The sequence below is a fragment of the Archocentrus centrarchus genome, chromosome 7 (assembly GCF_007364275.1).
Source record: "Archocentrus centrarchus isolate MPI-CPG fArcCen1 chromosome 7, fArcCen1, whole genome shotgun sequence".
NCBI lineage: Eukaryota > Metazoa > Chordata > Actinopteri > Cichliformes > Cichlidae > Archocentrus > Archocentrus centrarchus.
In genome coordinates, this window is record NC_044352.1 from 19,596,594 (window position 1) to 19,619,975 (window position 23,382).

Below are 23,382 nucleotides of genomic sequence, written 5' to 3' on the forward strand. Positions count from 1 at the left end.
CTGGTTAGAGGACAAAACTTTATTCCCATTCTTCTTGTGCTTTTTTGTCTGCGCCGTTTTTGTGTTTCATATTTCAGCCCTAAGTGCAAACACTGCCCCCCTCCTCATCATCTTGCATTCAGATCTGGTCCCTGTCTCTGGCTTTCTTTACACTGCACCTCCCCCAGTTCCCTGCAGTAAATAAGACCCCCTCTCCCCCTCCCTTTTCTGAGCCCCCGTCTCTAATCATAACCATATTAAAGTCCAGCCACTGGCCGGGTGTGTATGTGTGTGTCAGAAAGAGAGCCAGAGAGAGAAAGAGAAAGAACATTGTGCTGGGGTTGAACCCAGAAACCAGATGCCAGGGTAAATCCCTCCCTCTGCTCTGTCTGTTTCAGGGAACAGAGGATGGGCAGTTCTTTCTGTCTGTCCCTCTGGAAGTGCTTTAACAGTGATAAATGAGGGCTGCCTTGCTCAATCCCTGCAGTGCATTTACACAGACAACTATCCCCAATATACAAACACACCATGTCCTGGACACACTTCTCACAGGTTTACTTGACCTTGTTTGTGATTTATATCTCTGCAAAGAAATGCCAAAAGACGCACAAGGAGGTAGAGGCAACAAGATTTTAATGCAGTAAAAAGCCTCTTGGAAGCTAAATATTTAGTGGCTTGTTTTACTGGAATTCACACAATAAAAGTAGAACATATACATTTAACCTTCATTAACACTGGCTGTTCTGTGCATTGATAAAATAAAAAGGTCAGTTTTAAAAAGCTCCAGTGCCCTCACAGTGACAGTAAATCAAGGGAAATCAATAGGCAGTACGCGGTCAATAAAAAAGCCTGTCACTGGTCCTAACTGTTGCTCAGCAGAGGGATGGACTCTGACTGGGCTAAAGCAAACAGCATGATACAATGGGAGATATATGATAATAGAATAGCTTCAGTCTGTGAGCTCCTCACATTCATCTCCCCCCTGTCAAACTACTACAAGTGGTACAGCCCAGCAGGCAAAAAAGACACCATTTCCTGTCAATCTGTGCTGCTGGCTACGCTCTCCATAAACACACAGCGCCCCACCACCACCACCACCTCCCTCCTCCTCCTTCATCTAACACTTCACTCTTTTTCCTGTCTCATGAAAGAAACCATGCTTTCACATTTCTAACTATTCTGAATGATTTTCATTACAATGTTTATTGGTTTTAAATCTATTCCTCCAGTGGAGACTCCTGGTTTATTTTTCTTAAACTGGCACACACACACATGTGGGTTGAGACTCACACACTCAATCTCACAAACAGGCACACATTTAACAGCTCTTTTGTTTCATCAAATAGTAAACAACATCAGTAGTTTTTTATGTGCTTCTTCATACGGCTGTCGGGTCATAAAGGGGGAAGCTTTATATGATGGCAGGAACAGAACACGGGGGCTGTGTAACAAATCGTTATCTATCAAAGATGCCACTGCTTAACAACAGTTTGCTGTTAAAAAAAAAGACATTTTCTCTACCTCTCCAGCCATTTACACAATAATTCAAAAAATGTCTTGGTCTGGATACATTTCAGATTAAATCATCACTGCCTAGGAGTCATATTTTTATGATCCACAAGCATTCTTCTCACACTCATCTTTCGTCTCCTTCCTGTTTTCCTTTTCCTCGTGCTAGCTTCATACAGCATTCTGGAAACTAAAAACTGGCTAATCCCCCGGTGCTCAAATGTTCTATGTAACATCAGTAGGGTTTGCCAGGGCTCCTCTCTGAACTGACGAGCTGCAAAAAAATCAATTTAAAATATCATGCGCTCACACTCTTTTGTTTTTAGAGATTTACGAGCCCTATCTGGTTCCCCTGGTTTTGACTTTTCTTTTTTACTGTGTTTGGGACTATAATTCAGACCACTAACTCCAGGTTCTCCAGTTATTGGCAAACTGCACTCTGAGATGTGAGCCTTCCAGGGCTTCAGAGGGTTTGCCGAGTGAGTTCAGACATCTAATCTACACATACTCCATACTGCAACTGACCCAAGCTGGTCCCTACCTCCCCCTTCTCTCCCCTCCCTCCTCCCCTTCCTTCCCCAGCCAGAGAGGTTGAACTCTAGAAGAAACCCCCACTGGGCCACTAACTTTCCCCCCAAACTTATCCTGCCCTCCCTTCTTCTCTCCCTCCCTCACTGGCTCGCAAGTCTCTCCATCTCTCTCCATAATACTCCCCCCCCCCTCTGTTTCTCCAAATACTCTCACCATTTCATCAAGTTCCCTATGGCCACTTTTTCCTGACTGCGTGATTTGTTTTAGTTGACAAAGTTCTCTGCTTTTGTTTCTGGTTTTGGAAACAGTTCATTTTCTGTGGCTGCCAACTCACTGGCCACTCTGTGTTGATGTCTGCTTTCAATCATGTTTCATTTAAGCGATTAGAACAGATCTGACCCCACATTTAAGATGTTGAAATATAATTTTTTTTTTAATTAAGATTTTATATTTATGTCTCAGGACTTTATCCAGTCAGCTGGATGTGGTCTGCTTATTGCTCCACGTGTGCTGGAACCCAGGAAAATCAGGCTTTACTACTGTCTGACACTCTGATGCCAATTACAGATAAGACGTATACAACACATTGTTGCCACTTCCTCTGTATACAGTCATTCAAGTTCCAGCCGAGCGGTCAACAGCGCAGTTGTGTGTGAGGTAATAAAGACAGAAGTCTTTGCACTAAATGCTGCATGGCAATTTTGAAAGGAATGTAAAGCTTTTGCATTTCTGATGTGGGCATGTGTGCAGTGTGTGGACATGCCGAAACAGATTGCTGGTGATGATAGAGACACTGAACACCAGTCCAGGAAGCCTTCCCACCAGAGCCAGATTCAGGTTACGCAGAACACACACATTTAAAAGAACACACACATTCCAGACAGGTTGTTTTTCTTAACTTATTTTGTGGCTGAGCCTCTCAGTACGTTCCTGACTATCTTAAATATATTAAAAAAAAGTAACATCTAATTTACGTGATGGTGTGTTATGTTCATTAGTGAAAAGAAAGGGCAGTCCTTGCGTTCCTTCCCATTTCATCTATCAATTGTTCCTCCAGCCACAGATTTTACACATGCTAAGGTCTGACAAGAGATGTAATCTTCTCCATTCATCTTCCTCTCTCTCAGATTATATCGCTCGAAGATAATGTCACTGTCACTGAGGAGGGACGTCAAAAAAGTCAAACATGACTTCTGAGAGAACCCATTTTTCCAGTGGCACCCACGTCCACCTTTGCTCACATGCTGGTCCCACCAAAGAGCTCACTGAGCTACTGTTCAGAGCACTATCACTCTTGGCCATCTTTCTGCAAAGTCTTTTTCACTTTCTTTCTCTCGCTCTATCTGCACTGTCATGATATTCTGATACTCGTGTTTTATGGCGAGAAAAAGACAAATCTAGTTGTTTGGCCAAAAATGCGAACCCCTGCTTTGTTCTCATGGGCCCGTCCTGGACCCGTGTGCCCCCCCACGCCTTCGGTGAAGCCAGCCCTCCTTTCTCGCCATTGCGCAATTTTCATCCTGCACGTGCCCACAAAGCCTGTCTGAAAACAGACCCCTCCCATTTTTAATAGTAGCCCGTTTATCTTCATCTGTCATCATGTCAAAGTTGTAGTACACTCCATGGCTCCTCTCTTACCAGCAACCTTTGCTGACTTTTCAAATGTACACTCACACACACACACACACAAACACGCACTTGAGACGTGCTAAGTTGCAGAAAGTTTCCAGCACTTAGGGCAATCTGGCTCGGCCTTGCAGTGAGGGATAATGAGAGGAAATCCAAGGTAAAGGGAGAAGAGAAAAGAGGGAACAGAGCAAGGGAACTCTGGAGAGGATAAATCAGCAGGGTTTAGGTGGATATCATCATGGAGCAGCAGATATTCTACTTACTAACATTTTCACAAAAAAAAAAAAGATAAATACAAATAAATTCATTGCTACTGAATCAGGGCCAGCACTAGTTGAAAAATAAAAAGTGCAATTGAGTGCCAAAACAGAGTGGAGCACTTTGGAGAGCTGTCATTTAAGGCCTGTGATTGCCTAGGGAGATGAAAGCAGGGATGTCAGACAATGCAGAGCTGTTTATTATAGCCAAGTAGAGTCCAGTCTCACTGACAGATGAAGGACAAAGCCAAACAGCGCTGCACACACTGTCATCACGCACAAGTATGGACTAATATGGTCCAGTCCTTGCATTGCTAATTTGCTATGTAGATCATGGTCACAGGAACGGAGATGCCAGCGATCACAAGGCTTAAGCGTTGGCGGTGATACCATTTAACACCAGGGTCAGAAAGAAGAACAGCTAACAGTGATTTAGTGTGATAATCAAGCACTACAATTTTTAATTTAGCAGTATATTTCATAATTCAGAAGCTGTTGTCGAACAGATTGCATTTGGCAAATGAATATAGCTGAGCATATCCTTCCACCGGCTCTCTTTCAGTCTTCTTTCAATAACTGAAATGATCTGGTATTTATTTCTTGCATGCTTTTCATTTGGGCTTCGATAGCATCACAATCCTAAGAAGAAACACAATTTACTGGAAAGCTTTGGATCCACTCAAGGAAAGAGCACAGCAAACCAAATCAAAGTTGAGCTTTTAACCTATAAAGAAACATTTCAGCGACTGAATGGTTTCATGAGGATGAAAATGATGTGAATCATATGTTCTTCAACCCAATTTAACACCTAAAGGAGACCGACTGAGCTGACAAGTTTGGAATCAATGTAAAGGTGCACTGACCTTACTAGGTAAGCTGTTGTATGATGCTGGTTAAGCTGTTATGCTGGTTTTTCCTTTAAATTGACACCTAATATACCTCATATATAATATAAATTCTTTACAGATATACAGACAGGGAAATATAAAGATGGGAGTTTGGTTTTTACTGTGTCTGTAGGGAAATATTTACCTATGAGGAAGTGTGGGGTAGCAGGGCTCAGCTCATGATTTTCATATCTATCCATAGAGCACTTTGTCTTTTGTCTCAGCCCCACCCTTTTCTTAAATATACAGTTTACCCACATCAGCACACACATGTGCACAGAGGCAAATCCAAACCTACACCGTCAACAACGTTCCCACCTACCTCCATCAAGGCTAGGCTTAAGCCCAACACTTTAACCTTATGAAAATAAATAGAGATTCAATGTGCCATTTGTGCTGTGCTTCACCTCCAGTGGAGAAGGCTTCACTCTGCTAGTTGACATCCTTCCCTGCTGTCCCTCGCCTCCATTTAAAGGTTCGCTTTGACATTCCCTCCCATACCACATTTCCCACCAAAATGGCTCCTTTACGCAACTCCCTGAGCTCCCTAAGCCAACATGACCTCCTTATGTGTGTTTCCGTGTGTGTGTTTAAGAATGCAATGAGTGTTTTTAATTATGTCACTCTGCACATTTTTTTTTTTTGTTCTGCTGGAACATTTTGGTATTTTTCACAATCTGCCTAACTAGATGTTATGTGTTGAGCTGTGTGTGTGTGTGTGTGTGTGTGTGTGTGTGTGTGTGTGTGTGTGTGTGTGTGTGCGCACCCGCAAATGCATGCATATATGCTCTGCTGCCAGTATGCTAATGCTAGTGAGTGTGTGTGCGTGTGAATTTGTGCCTGTTGCAGGAGTCCATGTCTAAAACTTTACATGAACTGCTATTCCCCTTGTCTCCACCAGAGGCACAAAAGAGCAGGCTGAGCCAGCTTTTACACAGGTTTCAACACGTTATTCATTCCATTCTATTAATACAGTGCTTTTGATTTCATCCCACTGTGATGCAGCTCAAACACTCACAGCTGGGCCTCTCATGGGTTTTCTGTATTCATCACTTAGCATAACCCTACAAATTATGGTATGAATGGAAAGTTCGAGCCCAGCGAAGGACTTCAGATTTTGGGCCAGGCCATGTGGGCTGAAGGAAATGACCTACTAGCTTTTCAAAACATCCCCGTGGCTGGCTTTGGGGCCAGCGCTCTGGCTCTGATTGGTGAGAGCTTAGAGAGGTGTTTTAGGGCTCAGTGACGATGTTATCACATAATAAGTGGCCTTAATGGGCTTCCAATTGTTTGTTTGAAAGGCTCCCGTAATGAGAGGGATCAACTGATAACAGCCTCAGCAACACACTGCACTGAGAGCCATCAGACCATCTCATGGATGAACAAATGCCTTATTTATTCAGATATCAGTAGCAAGGATGGGAGTCTACAGCTAACCCAGGCTGAAGCGAGGCGCTGAGGTTTTCTGGAACTTCCACGTCTTCCATTTAAGCATTAAGCAAAAAGAAAAGCATACTATCTGGACATGTGCAAACACACCCACCCCTTCCCATCCTTCTTCTGTCTCTTCCCACCTTCGTGCAAAACAGGTATTTCCAAAGACACTCTGGTGCCAAGACAGAGCACCGCCATGGGAGGTGCTCTGACAGGTCAGCACAGCATGCACATCCAACAAAGGTAGGTGTTACCCAGGGTACCTTTCTTACAACAATTGCACAAAGAACTCTGATGTTGTGCAAGCATGAAGAGCTACTGACTGTGCGTGCGCGCGCACACACACACACACACACACACACACACACACACACACACACACACACACACACACACACACACACACACACACACACACACACACACACAGATTTCCACAGTGCTACTCCCTTTATGTGAAAGGTATTTTCTCAGTCTGGCCTACAGACAAGCCTGACAACAATGAGCAGGACTGTTAAGTCAACTCCTGAAGAAGTAGACGGAGAAGAAAAACAGGGCCTGGGGAATGTCCAAACCGAGGTCTTTTGTCTTCCCCACTAACATTTAAGAGAGCGGGGAATGAGACTGCTGTCAGCAAAATGACTTGTAACATTCCTTGTCAAGGGATACACCAATAGGATGTTTTAAAAGCAGATAAAACACTGGAGAGTTTTCCACTGAGTTGCCAGAATTTAAACTGATACCAAGATGTATTTTTGTACAGTGCAACAGAGATGAAAACATTTTGATGTTTTAGAACTGGCCCAGTTGTCCAATTATTATTATTTTTCAACTGGCAGGTATTTAATTGAGATTCAAACAATAGCTGTAACTTGTAATATAAGCATGAAATAGTAAATTGTATAAAAGAGATACTTTAATTAATCCTAACCTTCACAGTAAATACCATTCAACCAACATGGTTATGCTAGTATAGACATACAAAAAAAAAATGTCAAACTCCACACATTGAAGCTAATTGCCACTATGATCCTGATTTGATCTTTGACCCCGGCTTTGCTTAGGCTCTGACACAGAGCTTAAACCAAATAACTGCAGTCCTTAACCCCTGCGAATGATACTACTGGCAGAGTGGATGTGTCAGTACAAGCAGTCATGTATGAAGCCCCAGTGCATGTGGTTGCCTGCGTCTGTTTGTGCTTTGATACTTGTTTTTGTTTTAAGTCATGCCAGCATGAAAACCAAAAAGAATCCATCTGTCAGCGTGGTGGGATTTCATTCTGCGTCAGGGGTATGTTTCTAGTTTTTAGATGAAAGAAGTGCTCTGTGTCCGTGTGTGTATGTCTCCATGAGAGAGAACCAGAGAGAGAACAAGAGCGAGAGAGCGAAAGAGAGAGGGAAGAGTGTCTCTGAGTGTGTGTTTGCCTGTGTGTATATGTGGGTTTTTGTTTTTTTTTGTGCTGGGTGTGTTCTTGGATTCCACTACACCAGGACATTACCCCCAGGTGCTTTCTCTCTCTCTCTCTCTCTCTCTCTGGTTCTGTGAAAATACCTTAAGGATTAGGTGGGCAGTGGCAGCAAGCAGGAAGAGAGGGAGTGAGGTAGTGATTGATGGCTGAAAGGCTGGAGAGGTGCTCAGGCATGCTGCGGTGGGGGGAGAGAAGGGGCTGCACACAGAGGCAGGGGTGCTCTTAGGCTCTGCACTCAGCTGTTGCCACCCACACCCATTATTACCCCTCTACTACCACACACCACCACCACCTGCCACCCCTTTAACACTGCACCCAGATCAGATTTCAAATAACTTCTGCTTACCTTTACCTCATGCCTTAACCTCAACAAAAGTGTTCATTCATTTCTCTCTCTCTCTTCTGGTATCATTATCGTCAGTGAATTACACCGCAGTGGTTCCACACAAGGATACTCCCTGACCTAGAATCCTGCTGTTGATTAGTGGTTTTGAGACAAGCAGGTGTTTTGAACAATGAGCAATGTACATCGGCACCGTGTGTCTAATCTTGCTAGTTTTTGCATGACAGAAAAACACTCTGGATTGCCAACAATCTCCTCTTTGTCCTCTGTTCCCCATACATCATCTCATCTCAGCGCTTCAGAATGCAACAGTGCCCCCTATGGTCAAGTGTAGAACTACAATGTTGACAGAAGAGAATGCTGCTGTTTTTAAATCCACAGTCTAGCTCACCTTTCTTTTTACAATTAGATATGTGCCCAGTCTGAATAAAAAGTTTGAATTACACTAGAACTCCTTTTTAACTATTTATTGATGCTCAATACTCATCACTTTACACATAAATGAGCTCAATGAAAGGTCCAGGCAAGCACACACGCACAGATGCACGCGCACACGTGCACGCGTGAAGCCAGAGCCAGAGCTTGTGGTCATAACCACACCATCTACAAGCATAAAGCATATAAGAAAACCACAGGAGCAGAGTAATCATTGTACTGATGAAAGTAGACTTTTTCCCCATGGTTTCTTTGAGGGAATTTTTTTTTCTACCACTGGTCCTATATCACAAATAGACCCTAAAGTTTTCCATTTCCACAAAATTACACATAATGAAGTGCAATTTAAATTAAGCCATATTTCCCGTTTTCCAGTAGCTGTAGCTTAATGTGACCTGACTAAAATGAAAGTAACAGCCGTATACGTAGAGCTGAGATGGAAGGATGGAAAATGAGAGGAAAGGCAAGTCAAACACACACACACACACACACACACACACACACACACACACACACACACACACACACACACACACACACACAGAGTAATGAAAATGACTTACAGAGAGCAGCCATCTCTTTGGGCAGGTCGGCCCCAAATCTCCCAAACAGGCTGCTGTTGGCCAGCAGGTCGAAGGGGGAGTGGCTTCTCATGGAATTGAAGGGAAAGGGGTACACAGCAGGTGGGAAGCCGGTCATGTGACCCACCTGCTGTTCCCTGTTTGTAGCCATGGCGACGGATCACCCAGGGTCCACAGCAGGCGGCTGGCTGAAGGTAACGGCTTTTTCGACACCTGGAATCCCCCACAAAGCTCAAATCTGTGTCCTTCGAAGACTCTTAGGATGTGGAGAAGGTATGGGCGACGCGGGGGCCTCTGATGTACTGAAGGATAGGTGGACTCCACTTTAGAAGAGTTCTCCTGTCTCTTGTCTGAGGAAAAGAGGGAAAAAAATTTTTATTTCTTACGAATAAAATCCCACATAAAATACAAGAATAAGTGGTTTTGATTGCCATGAACATGATGATACAATAAGTGTTTTTTTTTTTTTTTTTTTTATGCTGAGATCCACTCTAAATTCAACAAACAGGATTCACCTCACATCAACTCTGAGTCCATCTGGGTCGGATAATAGTTTATCCACAGTTTTAATGCAAGAAGGATGTGTAACTTCATACCAACAGGTATGAGAGAATGGGAAGGAAAGAGGAAGTGAGGAAGGACAAGATGGCGAGAACCATAACAGAAAAAGACACGAGAGAAAAAGAATTAGTAGGCTCTGAGAGGGAAAATCCAGAAAAACTGGGACTGGATTAGGGGAAAAGAAAATAAGAAAAAAGCTTGGAAAAAGTTATAACAGTGAAGAGCGGGAAGGGAGGAGGGAGGAGAAAAGAGAGAGGGAGAAAGAGAGAGAGAGAGTTCTTGTTCCTACAGTTTTGAAGCGCTTCCAGACTTCTACAGTGATTCCAGGCTATGCCATATGATTTAAATCACCAGAACTCTATTATAAAGAGCTCCTCTGTTCCTGCTGCCAGCCTAGCACAGCAGCCTGCCTCTTTGCCTCTTTCCCGTAGGACCAGAGGCCCAGACACGGGGTCCAGAGCGTGAAGAAGGGAACGAGGGGGGGTGGGGGGTCGATGCGTAGGGAAAATGAGATCCACTGATTGCTAACTGCTGCTGTCACTTCCAACTATCTTCTCTTGAGGTCAGGCTCCCATCCCACAGTCATTTTGGCTCTGGCCTCTTGCAGCACTGCTCGTCACTTTGACACCACTCAGTGGGCATAGACAAGTCAGGCTCAAGTGTAGACAAGGCTGCAGTTATGCCCCTCTGTTGACTCTTAATACAAGAAGGGGGGGAATTGTAAAAGGGGCCTCCCATTTTCTTTTTCATGTTTTCTTTTTGCTTTTGCTTCCTTAGTGTGATTTCATGAGTGGGTGGTGTGATCAGCTTGTTTTTTATATGTGGCTTTGAAAAAGAGCAGAGCCAAGGAATTTGGAACTGCTGTGGCTTGTGAATCTGGGAGAAAAGACAGGGAAAAAATCCTGGTAATGAATTCGGTATAAACAAAGAAATGGGGGTGGGGGGTGGGGGGTGGGGGGTGGAAAGATCTAAGCTAAACCAGTGAACTGCTGAACTGAGCGAAAAAGCACAGAGGAACAGTGACAGGGTCTGGGCACATGGGGGCACTAAGAGGTGGCGCCATGCCCAGGAAAAAGAGGGAGAGCTTTCCAAGATGCACACATATGCACCACACACGCAATCAAGCACTCAAAAACTCCACACATCACATGTGTGAGAGCATCCCCTAACACACAGACACATATGCACGCACACACACCTCTCACCCCATGCCTTTTTCCAGGGCTCTGGCTCCCTCCCTGCCTCTCTTTCTGGCTCTTTCTCTTTCAACAGAGCCAGTTAATTACACCCTACTGCTGCAGGCAGCTTCAAACCACCACTAATTTAGAGTTCCATTACAGTAAACTGTTCCACATGTGCATCCAGGGCCCAGGCAGGCTCGGGTGGCCACGTTTCAGGAAGGAGCAGCCGCGGATAGGCACCCACCCCCATCCTGCCAACACAACCATACTGCCATCTTTCTTCTTCTTTCCTTCTTTCTCTCTGTATTTCTTGCTTTACGTGTTTACTTTTTCCAGTATATTTCTCATCCAACCTACCTTAGACACCCCCACCTACACTTCTGGCCCGCCTCACATCTCCTCTACATAATCGTATCCTTATACCAAATCCCATCCTCCGCCTCCCCCCACCTACACCCCATCGCTATCCTTCCACTGCTTATACAACTCATACCATGACCCCGCGTAGTGATTCCACTGTGCGGCCAATGCACAAAAACATCACTAGAGCCATCACACGATTTCACACTGGGCCTAATGAGAGAAGAAGTACAGACTGAAAAAACAAGACTGCCAGCAACGCGTAGCCTCATAATGTGCATGTGTGTGCGGATTATGAGTATGTACTTGGCTAGCATTTGGGCCATTTGGATATCTGCTTCAAGAACTCAAACCAGACCAGGCCCCATAAAGGCAACACAATGTGTCTGCACGGCTGGAAAAGAGGAGGATAAAAAAAGGGTGACTGTGTGAGAAAAAGAAGACTGACAGCGGAGTTTACAAATCGACGCATGTGAAGTGTGTATTCTGATAGGAGGAAACAACGGTATACTAATCCAAAAACTAAGTTTAAAGTGGGTCTGAAGAGAGCCGGTCCAAAGGCAGAATTCAACCAGAATAAACCACAGCCCCACTCTACATTCAAATATGTGTTGCAAAACAAAGACATTAAAAAAGAAAGAAAAAGAACACTTAGAAGAAAAAGAACTGAAGCACAGAGACGCAGCCTTTTAAAATAGAACCCAGTAACTTTACGCTCCCCAAACACAATAATGAATTAATAAAAGAGTTGGCGCCAGTGTTTTTTAATGAGTCACATCAGCCCAGCAGCTTTTTACAGAGCCATTTATGTTTTATGTTGGGTCCTGTGGTAGACTCACTTCGCCAGCCCGTCTGGGGCTATAAGGGGATAAGGGGAATTTGGAGTGACCTCATCCCCTGCTAGCCAGGGCCAAATGGGCATGGAGGGCCTCCCCACTTCCCCTGAGCCTGGGGGGCACACAGGAGGCAGCAGGCGGCCAGGCAGGCAAGGAGCACCAGGGCCAGCTATGGGTGGGTTCACGGCTGCTGCTGCTGCTGCTGGGACTTTCCATCATTGCCTAAGAGAGGTGTGCTGTAGCAGTTTATATTTACTTTGGTAATTTCTGTAAATAGTGAAGTGTCAGACCTCTTGGTAGTTCATCATGTTAAACCGGAGTCATTAGTTACACTTGAGATAATCCGATGATTTTCAGGACGAGAACCCATGTAGCAAATGAAATTAATTCAATCAAGCTGGCACTTTGGAGACAGTCCTACAAGATGAGGCATGCTTGTAGAGAAGGAGATTCTCTTGTTTGCTGAGGAGTTTTGCCTCAAACAAAAAGATGGGGCAGAATGAGAAATCAAGAAAGAGTAAAAAAGAGAGAGAGAGAGAGGGAGAGACAACAGTTCCCACAGATTGAATGTCTGTCAAACAAAGGGTATCAAATCCTCTGTGAGCAAAACAACAATTGTGCCTTAACTGTTGTGACAGAGCCCCTCAGGCAATAAGAACTGCAGTCAAACATAACAAATAAATCACGGCATCTCAGGAAGCTCTGCACCACACAACCAAGAAAGGCAGTTGTGATTTTTTCTTTTTTTTTTTTTTAACTCAGCAATAGAAACCACAGGTGATTACTCGACATACGCGAGCAGAACTGTGGATGCCATGACTTTTCTGGTTTGTTTACCGGCTGAGGTTCTTATTCCAGTCAAGGAGGACACAGAATATCGAGTTATAATTTTATATTTGTATGGCTATGAAGTCACTTTTTCACCCTTACCACAGTGACACAGACCTCTTTTTGTTTAATTTCTCCAGAAACTGAGTAACTTCACAGATTTTTGTTGAGCTTCATCAAATCACAAGTAAGTCAAAATATGCACGTTTCTGCAAGGTAAAATAGAAACTGTGTAGCATCCTGTGCAGCGCAGAAACCCCATGAATGCTTTTACTAGAAGTTCTGAATTGTACATTCACAGCCTCAAGATAAATGAACTGTGTCGTGCATCCTGGCAGGGAAAGCATCCTCTTGCACTTTTTTTCCACTTCTGACTTGCCCACTCCTGTCAGTTTTTTGACAGAAAACTGTGCATGCCTTCCAGGCGCTGTCTTTAAACTGCTGACATCATAAAATGAGTTATGTTCATTAACCCTATAAAGGAAATGATGTGACACAGAGAGATATATGTTTGAGTGGCTTTATGTACATAAAGCTGTTAATAATGACTTCAAAGTCCGTGCTTCCAAACTGCATCAACACACCAGCTTTCCCAACTGCTCGGAGCTAAAAAAGCTCTTACGGTGATCATCGCCGCTTAATATGCCCACATAGAGCCATCAGAAGCCGTTTACGGATTCAGAGCTGCACAGATAAATTAAAATTGCTCCTACTGAAACAGGTTCATCAGTGATCTTGTTGCAGGCGTCAGCAGTACTTTAGCTGTGAAAACAATATCCTCAACACTTATCTGATGCACCACTGACAGCTTCCAGTCTTTCAACAAGTGGCTGGCTAATGGCTCTGAAAGATACACCAAATGACGAGTTGTCCAAACACAATTGCATTCCATCACCTGAAACTTGTTTGACATCAGCATGCTCTTGGCATCACACAAATACCATTTGCTTGCAGCAACAATGCAAAGAAGCACCTCTGTGTAATAATTTGTCACTTAAAAAAAAAAGGATTGTTTTTTTTAAGTGCCACGAGGGAGTGTCAATAAGCAATCCTTTGCTTTCTACCTATACATCACCTAACACTAATTTCACAATATTTTTTCACTTCTCTCTCTCTTGTTTAATCATAATGCCACATAACAATCTGTCTTGACTTGCATTGGTGAAGAGAGCCATGGAAAAAGTGAGAACACACAGGGAGACATAAAACACTTTGTGACATGATGAAGTCATCCAGACAGCTCGCTGTTTCCATGATGTGACAGGGTGCTCTCTGATACTCAAACACTGAGACTTTCAGCAGTCGGTCAAGCAAAACAAGAAAACGTGCAATGAATGGGGAAAGGGGCAGGTGGCAGTCAGGAAATCTGACAAATAGAGAGAGAGAGAGAGAGTGGTGGCGGGGAAAAAAAAAAAAAGCAAGAGAAGAAAGTTTAAAATAGCAACAGTGTGAAAGTCAAAGGTGGTGCAGGCTAATATGTCTCTTGTAGCAAGTACTAAAGGAAGAACTGGTGAGACTCCATAGAGGCAACAATGGAGGTGTTTCCCTTCCTAAACATGTAGAGAAAACAACATGTAAAGCAAAGAGTAATGGATGGGTTTCACCACTGATGCCTTTAGGCGCAGGACTCAAAGCAACAGTCAGACACATGCAGGCCCAAACACACACACGCAATAACAGCATGCAAAACACCACACTTTCACACAAGTTCAACTTTTTTGCCAAAAGGTCTTTTAATGAGCGCCTGGGAGGAGGCTTAAATGTAAATCTTCACATCAGAATGGCACACCTGCAAAAATAGACATAGGAAATGGCGTGCAGATAGCTTCCTACTTAATTACAGTGTGGCGGCGGAGAGCCCCTCGATTCTCTTAAACCACCTGTCTAACCCCTCCCCACCACTTGGCCTTAATTGCTAAAGAAATTCCAGAAGAAGACAGGTATCAACAACTCCCTGATTTACCACTCAAAGTCATGTCACAAAGAAGGATTGTTAGCAGGTTTTGCAATGCAGAAGATTTCATGGCTCAACTGCTGTTTCAGTAATTCCACCAAAACCAGGGATTCATCTGAAACCACACACACACACACACACACACACACACACACACACACACACACACACACACACACACACACACACACACACACACACACACACACAGCTTTGGCATTTCTAATCTGTGATGGATTTATAGGAAGTATGACTCAAATGAACACTATTTATTTTATGGGTTATTTATTGCTGTAACTTTTGTCTGTGTTTCTCTTGTTAGATCTTTACTATGTTTTTGAATTATGCCACACATACAACCACTAACTGTACAGGATAAAAATATGTGTTCTTCTATGTGCTAGTTTTAAAGTAGTTACTTTAACTGAAATGCAGCATACTGTACCAGTATATACTGCCAATCTGTACTGATAGATGATGCAGTTTGTGAGCAATATTCATAATGAAACCTGGGAGGATGTTTTCGAGGCCAGTGATGCAAAAACACTCCACACAGGTATATTAAGACACACACTTATCTGGTGTGCGTAACAGCAAACACATTAATAATTGATTCCAAACTGTCACTGAAGACAAGCAATTTGCCGTGGCTGTGCACCATGAAGGTAAAGCTGCTCTGTACGGGTACCCTGTCCTTGAATAAGACCCATGAGCGGTTTGCTGAAGGCGAAGAGTGCTGTGACATTTTTCTGCCACAGAGATGAGCTCTGCTTCTTCCACTCCAGATGACACGACTTGTCACACTGATAGATCAGAGTGGAGGGGAAACATAGATACCGCTGGCCTTCAAGCAGGCATCCCTCACTGGGCCATGTGGCTGTTTATTTCCAATTCACTTCAATCAGCCTGTTCCTCACGCGACATACGCCCGGTCCACCGCCAAGTGACAGCAGGTGGAAAGCCGAGGAAGTCGAGGAAGGCGCTTTACCTACGGATCGGTCACCAGTGGAGCGATAAAACTAAACAGTGTGAAGGAAAGCCGCCCTCTGATCTTTATCTGATATCCAGATCACACAGCATTAAATGCACTGTGTTGCACATGGCTGTAACAAGCTGAACCTGTTATCCTAGCACAGATGCCAGCATCAATAATCTTCACTGACATCACAGCTAAAAAACTCTGGGAGCACAATTAATAAACAAACAAAAATAAAACCAGGGTTGCAGACACACCTCACTCCAGAGGAATTAGTCTCTGTTGTTTAAAATATGGAAAACAACACTCGTCTTTTCCAAGTGTTCATATGGTGGTTATAAAAAAAAAAAAAAAAAAAAAAAAAAAAACAGGTCAAGGACTGGTGACTCCTCTAGTGAATACACATCAAACACATGCAATTGTGTACACACTGACACACACATACACACGCAGACATATGCTAATAATAAAGAGCTCCACAGGCACTGGGTAACACTTGAAACACTCACTAATAAGCACATGTGTGCACACAAGCACATGCGGGCATACACACACACGGTCGAGTGTGTTTGCACATAAACTCAGCGTCGCTCTCGTGTTTATAAAGAACAAAGAAGCAAACACACTGAAACAGCGCATCCAAACAAACACGTGTAGGGATGTTTTTAGTGTTTACACATGAAAATCTGCTCTGACTTTGTAAGGCGATGATTAATTGTCTCAAAGTCTCTCAAGTGTCGTGCACATTCAGTCTCTGTCTTCAATTAAAAACTGTTGACCCATTCTCAAAAATATGCTCTCTCTCTCTGTGTCTGTTAAGAGTAAAACAGAAAAAGCAAACATTCGCTAAAGTTAGCGATTCTAAACTTTTAAAGTTTATATTACTTACGAGCTCTCAAGTTGGTGGTGCAGACGGAGAGATAAAGTACCCGACAAAAGGGTCTGATGACCGGAGCGAGCCAATGAAAAGAAGAAAAGATGTGTGCACATTCAACAGAGTCCTTCTAACAGCAAAGACAGAGTAGCAGTGAGTCCCTCTCTCACTCTCTGCCTCTTGCACCCTCCTCCTCCTTTTCCAGTCTCTACCTTTTAAAATCAGTCTTTCACTCCCCCAATACAGGCGCACACTCACTCTCTCACTCACTTAGAAATAATTATACTCTGATTCATAAAGCCTTCCTTTGTCACGTGACCTCCGATGCTTCAAATATACAGAGCATTTTTTCACAAGCCACAAAATGCCTGGAGGGAAGAAAAGGGCCCAGAGAGCTTAAGTTTCTGTTTTTAATTCTCTCTCCCTTCTTTGTCTCTTCGGTGGATCCCCCCCCCTTCCAAACTTCTTGGCTGAAAAGTCAGTTTACCTACAAATTGTTTGTGCATGCTGAACCACATGTCGTGATCTTGGATCATTTGTGTTTCATCAATAAGTTAAGTAGGTTTATTAGGAGAGGATGTTTTAGTATCCCAAAGAACACAGATCATCCACTTTATACTGTTTTGATTTAACACAGACGCTGTTTTAATAGTGAGCCAATCTGTTTATTCCCCTAAGAATTTCTATGATGTTTCACTATGTAATTTATCCCCGGTGTGATCAATTTATGGAACGATCTTAATGGACTGTCTGCTCGCTACAGGCACACACCGAAGGTGCTGCTTTTGTGTGACTCATATTTGTGTTGGGCTGTGTTTTTATTGCTTGCAATGTTCCAGTGACAATCTACCCAGATTTGTGACATTAACTCACTACTATTATTACCATTACAAATCCTACTACAACAACAGAACTTTACATTAAAAACAGCAAGCATGAGGAGCCCTTTGAAACCCATTAAGCCAGTATGGGACATCTCATATAACTCCTATAAACACATTTGGCACTGGGATTAAATAAAAACCAGAACTGGGCCTTCACAGCTAGGATTTTTTTTTTTTTTTTGGGGATACACAACATCTGTCTACTTCCTTCCAAACTTTATGGGAATTTTTTTTGTTTTGTTGGCAGAAAATGTCATTTAAAAAGAAGAAGAAGAAGAAGAAGAAGAGTGATCTCTGTAAATAAATCACTTTGGTTCCTGAATCGAAACTAGTGTTGGCACATCAGCTGCGAGGAAGTCACGAGTGAGATGGCAGAGCCGTGCAGCGACAGCAGCAGATTTGGGTGTGCCCCTGAACATGCCCCTCTCTCCATATGAGATCATATGTTTCAGATCTGTGTTTATGTGTTTGTGGTTCTGGGTGTGTGCCCTGTTTTTCTGAATGTCATGTTTCTCAAGTTGTTTTGGTTATGAGGAGCACCTCAAACCTCAAAACTGGGAGGGGAAGGCACACCTCAACTGGCACCTCAGCAGGCACTGTTACCTCTTCATGTTGCCTACGCTTTCTTAGATTACAAAAGAAAAAACCACACACGGTCAGTATAAATACATGCTTCACACCTACTTCACACAAAAAGACTAGGCTACACCTAGTCTAAACAGAGCAGATAGAACAACAACAAAAATGAGATATACATGTAATACTTATTCTGAAACTCCATCTAAAGCTAAGCCTTTCAGGCCCATTAACCATGCATCGGTGCACAATCTCCTAAACTTCATGGTCTGAAGCAGAACTGACAAACAATGCAGCATGTGGATTTTCATGTTTGCCTCCCAAGCTACCTGCACATCCAAGGCCGGTCGCCTACTCTGTTTGTAAACCTCAGCAACTGGCCTGATGCAGAGATAGATCTTATCCTCAAATACACTGACCCCAATATGTCTCCGGGATAAAGTCAAGCCATCTTAATGAGAAAAAAAAACCTCTTGGCCTTACTCTCGTTATTCCTGTGAGCTTTCAATCTTTACAGCCACATATGGTCTACAGTAGCCCACCAAACTGTTGAAACTGTTCCTCCAGACATTTCTGATGCCAGTACATAAACAGGGTGAATGAATGGATAAGTGGTGAGAGGCTCTGTTGCCTTCTTGCAGAAACTTTATATTCAGGAAACACAGATCTAAGCCATACTGCCAAAAAAAAAAAAACTTTGGCTGATCCTTATCTTGTTTACATTTGATTTATGTGTTGCTTATGAGGCCACTAAGGCTAACAGAAATCCCTTGACTGTTTATGCAGCACTACTAAATCAGCAGTTATGTAATATGAAACAAGAAAGTAAATATAGCCATAGGACTCTCACCAATAGTAAAGTGAACTTCTCAAGTCCATATGAAGCCATCAGGCTGACTTAGACCATGCATTTGTGTCAGAATATGCAGTCAAGTGCATGAAGAGAGTTGTGTGTGTCGGTGCACATGTCATGCTGTGGTCCTTATTAAGTTATGACAGTGAGCTTGAGAAAAGGGTGCGTGTGAGCACTGTGCACGCAGCACGCATGTCGTGCAGTAGTAATAAGTGTGTGGGTACCCATGTCTGTGTGCATGGATGAGTGTGCGTAGGCAGTAGCAGTGAGAAGGTCAGAGGTTACTAGTGTTTGTGTTTCAGTGTCAGTGAAGTGTGCTTCAGGCAGAGATTTATGATCATTGTGTCTGGGAGGCTGCAGAGTGGGGGATAATGAAGACAGATCGGGGTGCTATCTCTCTCTCTGGGCACCACTGGAAACATGGCCTATGGCCCTTGCCATTCTCGTATCATTAACTTCAGCCTGTGACATCATAACACACCGCCCTGACATCAATCCTAACACAGTGTGCTCTCACAAGAAGTCAAACACAGAGAGGCAATTCCTCACAGGAAGTCATCCGGCAAACACAGGCATTGTTGAGCACATAGCTTTGCAGTTTCTCTGGGTGTGTTTATGAAGATATGAAATATTCATGGAAACATCATACTCGGGCGTGTGTTTCCACTTTAGATTCCACGTATTTGCATTCACGGAGCAAAGGAGTAGAGGCCTGGGGCTCGCTGGCAGAGGAAAAGGAGTAAAGGCAGAAAGGAAAGAGGAAAGGGGGGATGATGCAGGGAGCAAGAGAGGGAGGAAGTGAGGTTAGAGAGGTTAAAGTGAGATGGCAAGGGTGGGGGAGGCGGGGGTTAGGGAGTGAGGAGGGCAGTGGTACAGGGAATGTGAGAGAAAGAGGTGTGAAAAAGAAAGAAAAATGGAGGGTGAGTTTGAGAGAGGGATGGATGGATGGGGTGAGGGGAGGGGAGGACTGGCGGGGGGGGGGGGGGGGGGGGGGGGGGGGGGGGGGGGGGCTGGTGCCGGTGGCGGTGGGATTCAATCAGTAACAAGATGCCTATAATGAGATCACTATTTCCCCACATTCAGATTGATGTCATGAGAAGTTTGGTGCCGCGCAGAGACAGGCAGGGGACGCAGGGCAAAGGCACACACTGGCTCATTTGCACAAACACATTTATGCACACACAAATGTACGCATGCCTGCACTTTCTTGGTTAGAGACTTATACACACATCCTGTGAAATGAAGGAGCTCATTCATCCCACCTGGCAAAGTGTGCTCATTTAGAGTCCAACAGCCTTGAAGTAAAAACATACACAGAGGAATACTACTCACAGGAAAATGAGTTACTCATGAGCAAAGGAGAAATGTATGTGCAAGGGACCGAAGGGCATATACCAGTATGAACTCCTCTAACAAAAACAAATGAACAAAAAGCTTTGAGCAGAGACAGAGGGAGCCAAAAAACTGTTTTACTACTACAGAAGAAATAAGGGAGAAAAAAGAAGGGGAGAAGAAGAAAATAAAAGTGTGTGTGTACTTTTGGCGCATAATTTAGGGTGCATCCAGAGGTTGTCGACACAGCTACCACCGTGTGTGCCAGCACATGAGCGCTCTGCCTATTCCCCGACATGTGTGTCCAATGAAAGGTGAACGGTTCTCCTGTCTATACTTTCCTCAAAAATCAGCCATGATGTCACCATGAACCCATCTTGAACCCACCTCTGTCAAAAAGCATTACTCCAGCCCTCCCTCTCTCTGCCTCATTTTCTGTTCCACCTCTCCCTCCTTCACGCTCCGTTCCTGCCTCTCAAATTCTTCACTGAGCTCCCTTTCTTTTTCACCATTTCCATATTTTTCAACATTTCCCCTCTCCTGTCCATGTCCCTTCTTTTTTTTTTTCCCCTCCCTCTTCTCATACTAAAGAACACAAGCTTTTTTTTTTTTTTTTCTGGCAAGTATGATCTAATTGAATCACCAAAATGCACAGCTGTTTGCCAAAAATGCCAGGATGTTCTGATTATCATAAACTTTGTTTAAGCTGTGGTTTTAGGGAGAAAAAAAATGTTCAGAGTGCATGAAGGAAAGCCAAAAATAAAATAAAAAAATAAAAGCAGAAAAAATGAGCGATTGGGGAGAATGCAAATGAAAGAGGGGAGAGGGAAAGAGAGAGCAGTGGGGAAGAGAAGGGTGGTGGGGGCAGCCAGAAGGCAGCCAGAGAGCCACATATGGAAGTGATTCTGTAATTACTGCAAATCTGTGAGCTCAAAAGGAAAGGTCTTCTTTTCCATGCCTCCTTCCCTGCATATAAAACTGCCCTTGTGAGAAATGTGGGCACTAAATACTGCACAGGGAAAGTGAACAAAAAAAAGTTTTCCTTTTCTTGAGCACTTAGACATATGTTTAGTATGTCGAAGTCAGATAAAGGTCTACTTTTGTGTATTTCTGTACAGAAGGGGAAGAAAAAAAAAAAAAAAAAACATCTCAACTGATCATGAGGCTAATTCCACAGAGTCTGCTACTGGAAAATTTTCTGCATTCTTTGCTCATTTGGCTTTGCCTTTGTGAGCTCAATCAACCATCCCGGACATCAATCTAAAACTACCTCCGAGGTTGAGTCTGGAATAAACTTCTCATCAGCCACACAACTGGCGTCATTCACATAACATGCAACAAGGTGTGTGAGGGAGGGGGCGGTGAGGGGCCGGGTGACAGACAGGCGCACAGGCAGGGAGACTAAGAAAGTGATGAAGACTGTCTTTTAAGCCTCGGGCAGAGCAGTGCTCTCTGCAGGTGTGTATGTTGGCAGCGGCTTCTCTTCTGCTCAGTCCCCACACACTTTTAGCAGCCTGTAATTATCCCGTGCCCTGCCGTAACGTGTTCTAATGATGAGTGCGTGAGTCTTCACATACACACAGTAAACACACGCCCGGATCGACGCAGCTTGAGCTACGTTTATTCTTAGACGTGTCCAATTAATCACGACGGGAGATGATTTATGTAAAGTACACAATCCTACCTTCTACGCCTGCAGAAGTTTATGCTTCGGCTTCAAACGCGAGCGTATTCCCCAGAAACTCAGAAGACAGAAGTTTTCTATGAAGGAGACAAAGCAAAGTCAATTACGAGCTTTACAGAAGTCCTCTTTGGGCTTGGCTTTGCTTCAGAGATCTTTCAATCATTTGTCAGTTTACGATCGTTTGCCAGTCGGCCACTACGTCGCGGCAGCAGCTTCAGGGGCGTCGATGGGAACCACCGCGCGTTCACATTTCTGACACTACCACTCCACCTAGTGTGCGAAAGGAGCAGTGCGGCACACTTCCGCTCAAGGAGATGGAAACCACAACAAAGGAAACCAATAATAAAAAAAAAAGCGCACGAGACAAAATAAAATATAAAACCACTTCAGTTTGTATTTACATAAGCTAATAGATATTAAATCCTTCCTCGCTGCCTGTGATGATATCTGATGTAAAGGAATTCAAACTACTATTACATTAGTTTAATATAATAATAACCGCAATTGTTATGATTAATTTTTTTGTTATTAACATTTTGCTTATTGGGCTAATATTCTCTTGTTAAAAGGCCATTACAACAATTACTTAGAGAAAAACTGTTTTGGGTTTTTTTTTTTTAAGTTGGCGAAATGATCAAAAGGGTGCACAAAATATGTTCAAGCAAAACACTCTTTTAATAAAAGCTTTTTTAAATAAATGAATAAATAAGAAGTCATTAAAAATAAACTACATGTTACAATGGACTTTTTTGATTTTGTTAACAATTCTGATTCCAGTTACCTCAGATAATTAAGTAAATAGTAAAAACTCAAACAGTTTTTTTTAACATATTTGTGATCGTGTATTTACAAGCATACAACGGTTTGTCTGCTACACAGTGGAATCACAAGGAGGCACGTGCATTTGTGGTTGTGTTCAGTTTGTGAACTTGTTAAATGTTAATGCTTTGAATTGCCACCGAGGGGCGCTTTCCACAAGTAGCGTCCACATGGTTGCTCAAAGCTAAGGTTCAAAGGACACGGGCTGCAGTCTTTACAGTTTGTTGCGGGTGATTTGCTGGCAAACAAATTATAAACTTATTATTAACTTGAAATAATAAAAATAATGCATGTGACGACCGACTTCACCCTCATTCGTAAGCCACGTGTATATATTTTAAAAACCGAGAATATATCACAAATGCATGGGATTTACAGTTTGCGGGAAATGAAATTTCTGACAAAGGCTTTGCGCGTTGCACGTGGTCTGCTCAAAGAGCATGTTGTTCATAAGTCCGCTTGCGCGTCTACATTTTCCCTTGGCACACGCGCTTTAGAATTGGCACTCGCATGATGTTTGGCATGTCTCAGTGTTTACCATCCGTTTGCAGCGCTGCTTGTCAGAGCAGTCACGGTGAGCCACGCCTCTTGTCCATGTGCTTCATCCTCC

General features: G+C 43.4%; 1 protein-coding gene across 3 annotated transcripts in view; it reads right to left on the reverse strand.

Annotated features, from left to right (window-relative positions):
* The window catches only part of rarga (retinoic acid receptor gamma a), a 41,058-nt gene that overhangs the window by 17,347 nt on the left and 329 nt on the right, over positions 1-23,382 (reverse strand). Inside the window, exons 2-3 of one of the 3 annotated variants that reach the window (XM_030732890.1) lie at positions 21,954-22,030; positions 9,037-9,404 (exon numbers count right to left, since the gene is read on the reverse strand). In XM_030732890.1, the coding sequence (XP_030588750.1) occupies positions 9,037-9,205 (169 nt within the window). In that variant the 5' untranslated portion in view covers positions 9,206-9,404; positions 21,954-22,030. Of the gene's footprint in view, positions 1-9,036; positions 9,405-16,639; positions 16,843-21,953; positions 22,110-23,382 lie in introns of those variants that run through there. The other 2 variants (XM_030732889.1, XM_030732888.1) reach the window with 2 other exon arrangements.